General features: G+C 36.8%; 1 protein-coding gene across 2 annotated transcripts in view; it reads left to right on the top strand.

Moving 5' to 3' along the window:
* Positions 1 to 9,928, top strand: part of LOC113226742 (putative inorganic phosphate cotransporter) — a 12,552-nt gene extending 2,624 nt beyond the window's left edge. Inside the window, exons 5-11 of one of the 2 annotated variants that reach the window (XM_026459469.1) lie at positions 3,038 to 3,255; positions 5,706 to 5,855; positions 6,375 to 6,507; positions 6,883 to 7,001; positions 7,120 to 7,239; positions 8,018 to 8,147; positions 9,634 to 9,928. In XM_026459469.1, the coding sequence (XP_026315254.1) occupies positions 3,038 to 3,255; positions 5,706 to 5,855; positions 6,375 to 6,507; positions 6,883 to 7,001; positions 7,120 to 7,239; positions 8,018 to 8,147; positions 9,634 to 9,686 (923 nt within the window). In that variant the 3' untranslated portion in view covers positions 9,687 to 9,928. Of the gene's footprint in view, positions 1 to 3,037; positions 3,256 to 5,705; positions 5,856 to 6,374; positions 6,508 to 6,882; positions 7,002 to 7,119; positions 7,240 to 7,412; positions 7,513 to 8,017; positions 8,148 to 9,633 lie in introns of those variants that run through there. The other variant, XM_026459470.1, reaches the window with a different exon arrangement.
* Positions 9,929 to 10,340: the final 412 nt, after the last annotated feature.

Here is a 10,340-nt window from a genome sequence, read left to right as displayed (position 1 = left end):
GACGTTGCATATTGTCAGTTGCACAATAATGTACGTTGACCCGTACAGTTACGTTGCAAAAACACTCTTGAAAAAAAAGACTTATGTACAAGTGCTACCTATTTTCATGTGAGACGTACGTTAGCTTATTTGAACTTTACATCCTTTAAGAGCTTTCATGAAACTAAACGAACTTTGTTGTTATAACAGGGTCAAGATTTTTTAGACTTAATGAGTACTTATTCGCTGATATAAAGACATGTTAAGCCAGAAATATTAGCCGATTATTTTAGAATAACCCACTACCAATCAGCGGCGTCAACAGCACTAAATTTATTAGAGATAACAAACATTTTCAACTTTTTTTAAATTTAAACTGTTAACCAACTTCATAAAAGCCAATACATGGTATTTGGGAACGGGCGTAAGTATAACTCTGACCTACCTCAAATCAAACTTAATGGTATAGACCTTCAGAGGGTAAATCAATTTAAATATCTAGGGCATATACTTACGCCTGATCTCAATGACAATAAGGACATGGAAAGGGAACGTAGGGCTCTGTCGGTCAGGGCGAATATGATCGCACGCAGATTCGCAAGGTGTTCGGGAGAGGTAAAAGTAACGCTCTTTAGAGCGTACTGTACCTCCTTTTATACCTGTAGTCTGTGGCGAGAGTTTACGAACCGGGCCTACAGGGCCCTACGGACTCAATACAATAACGCGTTCCGGGTGTTGATGGGGCTGCCCCGCTTCTGTAGCGCATCAGGGATGTTCGCCGACGCGCGCGTGGACGGCATGGACGCCACTGTGCGCAAGAGGTGTGCGTCCCTGGTGCGCCGCGTGCGGGCCAGCCCCAACTCCGCTCTCCGTGTCATAGGGGACAGGGATGACTGCCCCTATATTAGGCATTGCTGCGGGTTACATGCTCCCAAGCATGTAATCAGATTTTAATTTAAGTTCAATTTTAATTTTAATTTTATTTCAATATTAATTTTATTTCAATTTTAATTTATTTTCAATTTTAATTTAACTTCAATTTTCATTTAAATTCAATTTTAATTTCATTTTAATTAAAATTCAATTTTAATTTTTAATTTTAAGTTTTACTAACTTTAGATTAAGTTCACATGTATGTACTAACAAGTGAGTCTATTGTTACTCGAAATAAAAAGTTATTATTTATTATTATTATTTATTATAAACCACAAAAAGTTACTACACTGAAAAAAATTGAGAATTTCCCTCGATTTTCATGGGATTCCCACATCAGATTCTGACTTGGTGACAATTAGACCACCTCTAGAGTATAATACCTTATCAAACAAAAAACGAAATTTCGAAATCGGTCAACTACTGACGGAGAACATATATAAAAATACGTACAGTCGAAAATAGAGCCTAGTTTTTTAAAGTCAGTTAAAAACGGGTCAACAAGTCGAGATTTTGGTATTTTTGGCAATAAATATTCGTTTATTAAAAACTCTCAATGCACTTAAGCACTTTTGTTTAGTACATTCGACGTGAATAATAATATTATTTATTTAATAAACAAAAAAACATTTATCGAGTTCTTAGGTTTTCGCGATTGTTACACATAGGAAATGAAACTATTTTTCCGGATTTAAATCGCGTATATTTGTTTTTTCAAACAAACCGACGTTTCGGGCCCTTTACAGATCAGGTTAATTAAATAACTTATTTTTAATTTTACAAAGAAAACATTCCAATTTACGCTATATTAACTTTTACAAATTATTTTATCGAATGAATTTTTATTAAGTTCAATTTATTATTAATTATTAATAGAAATTAGAATAAAATAAAACATATTAATTAGTACTGCAGTCTTATGTCTGTTTGTGATTTTTCATTAGAGGAAATACTGGATCCCAAACTGGTGGTACGGAGAAACCATCTTCCCTGTTGAAATTAGGATGTTTTTTAATTTCAATGGCCTCTCGCAGCATCCTGGGTAGATAACGAACTTCTTTTGCAAGGACCTGGGGTTTGTCAAACTTCATTGAATGTGTAGGTTTATCCATTACATGCTCGCAGACTGCAGACTTGTCACTTGTCATGTCAAACACCGTCGCGCAAACAAACAAATATTATAATTACTTATTAAACAATCTATCTACATTTGTGGTTTATTTATACAATTACAACGTGACAATTCTTGTCCAAATCTATTATGTATAATTTTAATAAATTATTATTATTGGTGTCTGTTACCTACTAATCGGTTTGAAGTTTTACATTACTACTAATATACTACATATATATACATATACATATATACTACTAAAATTAACAATATTAAATTAGTTATTTTTGGAGCAAGAAAAACAAAGAAATATCTTAACGGATTCTAATGCTATACAGTAAGTTTGCAAAATTGCCATTTGTATGCATTTAAAATGTGTTTGTTAAAATGTTAAAAAATTACTGTAAATAAACAAATCGTCAATTTATAAATAAATACGTTACCATCCTATATACACTATGTGAAGTATTTGGGTTAGTTAGGTTTTCTGTAAACTGAAAATTCCTAACTTTTTTTACCTGGGGTAATCTGCTACTAGCTAGATATTCCGGCCCTGCGGGGGCAGAGCTAGGGCTATGTACGACTGGCACTGATTTACAAACCGATGATTTGTCAGTTGACAGCTAACCTAACCAACCCAAGTGGTGCATAGCTCGTCCACGTTGTACCCAAGAACCTGTGATGTGTAACAGTTCAACAAACACACTGTGCATACCTATAAACTTTGAGGATCTCACTCAATGTCCATGGAAGCTCCTCGTCAGATTCTGACTTGATGACAACGAGACCTCCTGGAAAGTATATATTTTCAAACAAAGAAAAGAATTTTCAAAATCGGTCTACAATTGGACAGAGAAATCGATCCAGTATATCTGCAATCGTACGCAGGGAGGGACATGGCAGCTATTCAACTTCCAATATAGAAGTGTACATTATGGCAACACAGCAAATTTTCACTGAGCAAGTGTTCTTAGTTATTCGATTCTCATTTTACCTAATTTCTTTTTACAGGCGCTATGATTGGCTCGGTGTTAGCGTTTCAAATCGGAGGTTTCCTCGCGGCGTCACCTCTGGGCTGGCCATCGATATTCTGGGCAACTGGTGGTATTTGCATCATCATGGCAGTTCTTTTGACCATCTTCGGAAAAGCGTCCCCGCAGCTGCATAAACATATCACGGAAGAGGAAAAAAACTTTATTTTGGGAAGAGTGGGCAGTGGTGTTGAGAAGGTATATTATTGAATTATAAAATCATAATAATTATCATCAAACTGTATACATCCCACTACTGGTCACGGGTCATCTTTGAGGAGAGGGTTTTTGGGTTCAGTTACCTCATCCAATGCTGGCTAGGATACATCTTTGAAAATATAAGTAAACCTTTTCTGGCAGTGAAGCCCAAAGTATTTAGTAAGCATTTACGTAACAGAGACTTTCTAGCGACGAGAAAATTAAAATGACTTAAGGCGCATTTTAGCTCGTTTTCGTTTGCCGAGTCATGCGCTGTAATAGCTTTTTTAGTCATGTCATCAATCGTCGCTATCGTAACTAGCTAAAACGCCCCCAATGTCCGTGAATATAATAAAAGTTCCTATAATATTATTTACATTACTTAGGAGAAACTATCTTTCTTTAACATTTTCCGTAGCTGGCACAACGTACCAATTTCTAAATTTATTTTATTCAGCTTAATAATTATATTTGCGTATAATTCATATTTTTACATAATAATAATAATAGTTAGTCGATATACATTATAGTTCCACTGCTGCGCAAAGACCTTCTCTTACAATCGGAGCGCTTTGGGCGGCGGAAACTTCACACACATCATTAAATTGCTTTGTACATGTGTGCAGGTTTCCTTCACTGAAAATGTCATGGTAAAAAGTAAAGCTGAGTAAAATTCAAATAAAACTTCGCACATCAATTTCGAAAAACTCACGAGGTGCAAGCCCGAATTCGAACCCACGATCCTCTACTTGAGAGGTGGTAGGTCAAACCATTAAGCTACCACGGCTGTCGACGACCACTTTACCTATTTCTGCCGCCAAGCAATAATGTGCATTACTGCGTTCCGGTTTTAAAGGGTTGAGGGTGCTGGCGAAATTATAAGCTCATGAGACTTGTCAACTATGTCTCAGGGCACCCGGCATAGTGGCAATACCCCTCAGATCATAAAGCTCCGAGTGGCACTGCAGCTGTGATGGACAGGCGTGTACCCATCAGGTGCACATATTCGCCCCGTCATTTGGTAGTATATAAAAAAAGCATTATTACAGTAACAAAAAAAATGGTATGCTTTCCTGCTCAAGCAATCATCTACAGCACTACTGTTATTAGACAGTGGGATTTGAAAAAAAATCTTTACCTTGAAGGTATACTACTACACGTTCAAAAGATGTATCCCATCGATGTAAGCAAAACAAAAACTCTGTAAACTAAACTCTGCATGATTTTAAAAGGCTCAGTTGAATAGGACTTTTAGTTCAAACTTCAACTATTCTATAACAATAATAACTGTTCTTGTAAAGCATTATGTGGTGTGGGAAAGTAGACAGATAAAACTATTTTCTCAAACATGCTCGGAAATGTTTGCATTACTTTCAAAAAACGAACATGGGAAGTTAGTCGTTTATGGCCCGTGAGACCTGAGAGAAGCAAGTATGAAAATCCATTACTGTCCACTTTTCTAAACTTATAAATCTAGATGAATAACCATAGGTAAACAGACAAAGGAAAACCTCATACAGCCAACTGTCCAGTGTTAGTAATTGCGAGAATTGAAATACTTGCATACACCGCTTGCTTAAAAAAAAGAAAAAGGCGGTAAATTAAAATAAAATGCTGTGGTATTCTTTTCTGTTTTTTCGTCTTTTTTGTACTTTCGCCGTGACAATGAGTGAGACAAGCGGTAACGAAAATGCAGTCATGGATTGTACTCCTCCTTTATATTAGCTTAATATTAGCAACGGAAAACTTGTTGCCGGCTATGAGCAAAACAAGATACATGAAAACCTATGAAACTTTCAATCAATAGCAATTAAGGTAAGGTTTGTTCGTATATATATCGTAATGTGTAACATTGAAAGATATTATTCAGATACTGTAAATAAGCATGGCAAACCTTTGCTGGTTTCAGGTTGCTCTAATTTTAGGGATAAACGGTGCATGCAGGAGTACAGCTCACGAATATCACCACAAAGGACATAGAATAATTATACTTTTAATATTAATTAATTTTGCTTTTTCTACTTTTTTATTATACATCTTCCTGTCTTTAGTTATTTATTATTTCCTTCCTTTGTTTGAGAAGGGCAAAGTAGCTCGTAAAACCTATGCGTGGTATTTTGAGATGTTTACTCTAGAAAATGTAATATCCTAATAAAGTCTCAAACAGAGGCCGTGGTTCGAAACCGGCCTCGTACCTCTGCGCTTCCGGAATTGACTTAAGAAATTTAATTCGGAATTTACCATGAGTTTTTCGGTGATGGAAAATATCATGGGAAATATTCGAAGATGGTTCACAATCCTCAGTAAAAATGTAAAGTCCCCAACCTGCATTAGCCAGTGTAGCGGCCAAAGGCCTAAACCTAGGACCTGAGAAATACACACCTACATAAAATTATATTCTTATGACTCATTATTTTATGTTTAAACGTAACGGCAGCTCTCTGTTCCAGAGACAAAAGACCCCGTGGAAGGCGATTCTAACCTCGAAGCCGGCGTGGGCTCTATTCATTGGACACGTCGGCACTGCACTTGCGTACATGTTCTTTTTCACTCAAATTCCTACGTACTTGCATTACATTCTCGACGTCAACGTGAAAAGTGTACGTATGACGAAACCTAAGTGCTTATCAACGACACTCGTAAAACCTATGCGTGGTATTTTTGAGATGTTTGCTCTAGAATCTAGAGTCTAGATTGACTTTTGAAGTATTTGCGTTGTCAATTTATTTAATTGGATCTCCTTAGTACTGTGTTATTTTTGTGAACCTTTGTTTATATTTTCTTATACTCTATTAACATTTCGAACTGGTGTCACCGTCACGTTTCCACCCTCGCACTTCCTGCAAAGGAGTAAAGCTCATCCCTATATCCTTGAAGCCTGGTATATTCGCATGCATCATGTTCGTTTCTTCCAAGAACCTGCAAAAACAGGCTCTCATACGCTGGCAACGTATAGCAGCTTCTCTGGTGTTGCAAGTGGCTCCACTGCTTATGAACCTCATCTATATTACATAAAAAAGTATATCATTTTACAAGCCTTTGTTTACTTCATTTTGTATACAATGTTACATTCGCAATAATCACATCACATGCATTGTGTTGTTTTGTTTTGTTTTCAGAGCGGTTTGTTGACATCTTTGCCATATTTAGCTAATTTCTTTATGGCATTTCTCTTCGGGCTGTCGACAGATTATTGCATTAACAACAACATCCTCACTTGCAAGCAAACTAGAATGATATCTAACACCGTGGGTAAGCGCATAATTATCACAAAAGTATCTACAGGTCTCGTTAAATCTCGTCTCCCAGGAAGCACAAATTAGTCTAATGACCTTTTTCAACTTCATAGAGCCTTTGTATTTATTCTATCATTTATAAAGGTCAAATTCATTCAAGCAATCTCACCCATGTACCTGGGACTCACCTCTGTGCACTGTCTGATTATTCCTCTACTGCAACCTTCATCCTGTCAAATAATATCTGTCTGTTTTTTGTATTCTATCATGTTAATTAATTTGTGTTCTTACAATGTTTTTCCTTTTTTTGGCTTAATTCTTGTACGCGTGAGTTTCAAAATTATTATTTGAATTATAAAATTTAGGTAAATGTTTGTAATATTGTTTTCAGCAAACGTATTCCCGGCAATCTGTCTTACAGCATTATCGTTCACACGCAGTACGACTGTGGCCGTGATTTTACTCATAGTAGCACTGGGCACACAAGCAGGGTGTCACACCGGATGGATGGTATTCAACTTTTTACAGCCCATTTATCGTTTATATAATATTTCTGTTGGCACGAACCTCTTTCTGCCAGTGTTCGCTTTTTGGTAATATTTTGAACCTGTCTATTTTTACTATCCAGGTTAATTACATAGACCTAGCGCCTAATTTCAGCGGTACTCTGATAGCCACGGGTGCTTCTCTACTTAACGTATTTACTATTCTCTTACCAATCTTCGTCTCTCAAGTTGTAACGGATGTAGTAAGTATTTTTATCTTTATTGTAGCCTTCAAGTCTTATGTGATTAACAAAAACATTTTCATAAGTGTTTTTAGTCATATTTTTCCTCAATAAAACAAGAAGCATTTAATCTTGTTATTGAGGACTGTTACTTTAATTTTCAATGTTTTTCTAAGTAATATATCTCCTTACAGAAACAACGGAGTCACTGCATTCCCTTGTCATTCATTTCATCATAACAAATAAAATATAATAATTGCTGTATGTATAGCATTATACCGCGTAGTTTCTTCATTAAGTATTATTATTTGATTAGACATGGTAGCCTAATTGTGTGACCTACCGCCTCTCAAGCAGAGGCCGTGGGTTTGAATCTGGGTTTTCACAAAACTGAGTTTTTCTTTGAAATTTACCATGAGCTTTTTGGTGGAGAAAAACATGGTGATGAATCCTGGACGTCGCAGAAAGTTTACAACCCTCAGAAAACGTGTGAAGTCCAAACCTGCATTGGGCCAGTGTAGAAGACTATTGCCTAAACCCTCGTCTGAGAGGAGATCCGTGCCCGGCGGTGGGATAAAAGGACTGATGATGATGAATATTAATTAAATTTGACGTCGTATATTCATTGATTACATCCCTATGAAGTATAAAACGAGAACAGAAAGGTTTTTATAAGTATTTGCAATACCGAATTAAGAGATCTTCGAATTATTTTTTTTTTTTATTTCCTCTTTGTATCTAATTTAGTCATTTAAAACTGTTCTTTGAAAACGCAATATCCAACATTTTATGTTCTCAGCGAGATCCTTACCAGTGGCGCATCGTGTTGTGCTCTATGGCTGTGTTTGGAATAATGTGCAATACGGTGTATATGTTTTTTATATCTACCGATCCTCAGTCGTGGAATGACACCCAGTGTGAAAATGATGGTAATTTATTTTTGGATATTATCTTACCTAAGTTGAAAAAGTAATATTATTATAAATTCTTTTTGACGACCGCTACCTCGGTGGACTAACAGTTTGCATTGTGCTGGCTGGCTGCCTCCGTAAAAAAGCGAAGATTTCTGTGTCGATGATTTAGTCACTGGTTCTCAAACAAAAGAAAATTTAAATAAAATTAAAGAAGACGTATGCCAAGTACTATCCACGGGTTGTTTCAATCTGCGAAAAATCAGATCAAACTTAGAGCTTTCTCGGTCGGATTCGTGTCAAACTTTGAATTTGGGCAAACAAGGCTTTTCAAGCACCTTAGGTCTGGGCGTGGTCGCGGTCTAATGACAAATCATTTTTCACTATAAAAATTTTAAAAATTCGCTTTACTATGTTAAATAATTAAATTTTAGTCAAATATCGTTTTACGTTCTTCATTTTCATCCATCATCCGAGTTCATAACGCCAAAGTATTCATGGTCAAGTATTCATATAGTTCTGGAACGGAGGTCCCAGGGGGTCGATTCTTTTGTTTTTTTTTTTTTTTTATTGCGACTCGACAAAATGACTGCACCGCGCCTGATGGAAAGTGCGAATACAGTCCAGAGATGAGAGTAACGGATGGAAAACACAAATATCTTCACTCCGTCACTATCATTTTGCCGGTCTGGCCAAATGCACTGGATGTACACCAACTGATCCCTGAACGCGATTCGCAAAAGCGTTTCACTGTGGAGGGTTTTCCGCCGTGTGTACTGTGGTCGCTATCCAGTCGGCACAGAGCCTACCACAATGCTAAGCAGATGGACACTTGTGACGCCCTCGGTCGCCTCTTACGACCCCCACGGGCATGTATGGGGAGGCGACAATGTATTCTTAAGCCGTCGCCCCACGGCTAAAAATTCAGAACATTTTAATAACTCAGTTGTAGACCGATTCGATTTGATATCGTACGATTTCATTTTTATTCATAACACCCGAATCGAATGTCAAACTGTCGAATTCGAAACGGAACCGAAATGACGTCACACCCGTATGTTTACTTCTCGACCGACAAAGGCTACAAACGTTATTCAGAACACAGCTATCGAATGAAAGTTACCGAAAGTCCGATGCTGACAAAGCAATAATGTAATATGGAAATCTCTTATTTTTTTAGATAAAGTTAAAGTATAATTAAAAAAGTGTATAAAAGGATTTTAATTTTTCTTATAGTCTATTTCACCGGCTAACTCCGTAAACGCCGTTGGGTGACGATATTGTATCCGAATCGGAATCGAACGGATCAATTTGGGAAATGAAGTTTCCTAAATTGGTTCTAGTCAGGGTGAAGTGGGTTATGTAGCTCTGGCATTCTTAATACGGAGAATTCCCTAGATTGAGCCCAGAAAATTGGTGTGATTGTCTGGCACAAATTATTAATTATTATAATTCAAGAAATTAAATTCACAACAAAAGAAATCATTAGTTTTCCTTTTTTCAGCACTGAAAGAGTTGGATGCGCAAGAACTTCAAAAGACGACCTTAAAACAATGAATAAAGTCACTCGTCATCAATATACCATCAAGCAATGAGAACAAAACAAATTGTGTAAATTTGACACAATTTGCAGCATCAAATATTATATTTAGGAATGAGAAATGAACTTTGACACGTTGTTGTGTTTACATTCTTGAGTATAACTTGGGTGCTATAGCCAAAGTGTAATTGAGTTTAGAAATACAGATCTTTAGTTTCCTTTATTTTTGCTATTGTCACATTTTGAGCACATTTAGCTTTAGGGAAGTGACCCTGAGAAGCGAGCTATGAGGGCAACTTTGAAATAGCATTAGCATGAGCCCGAAAACGAAAGTTATCGCTTTTCTCTGAACTGTCAATTTTCTCTCGATAATGACGTCATTATGGGATATTTCTCACTGTCTCCACGGCGCGAGCAAAAGCGCTACGACTCACAAGTCGTCTCGTACTCAACTATGAAATGACGACAACTTCCCTACCTCCATGTCATGACGACTATACTTTTGACAGACTTTCGTAGAGATATATCTCTGCCACCCACCAAGCAGAAGACAATCGATCAATAAATTAAAAATTTCGTAGTAGTAGTAGGCACGAAAAATGTCCTGCGCCATAATGTGATAAGTTTTACGAAGAAAAACTGGCAGAGGACATCGATTCCACCTCCCTTTT

Source organism: Hyposmocoma kahamanoa, unplaced genomic scaffold, assembly GCF_003589595.1.
Source record: "Hyposmocoma kahamanoa isolate Upper Pololo Valley unplaced genomic scaffold, ASM358959v1 200, whole genome shotgun sequence".
Lineage (NCBI taxonomy): Eukaryota > Metazoa > Arthropoda > Insecta > Lepidoptera > Cosmopterigidae > Hyposmocoma > Hyposmocoma kahamanoa.
Note: the sequence above shows the minus strand (reverse complement) of the source record. Positions and strands in the feature narration are given on the sequence as shown.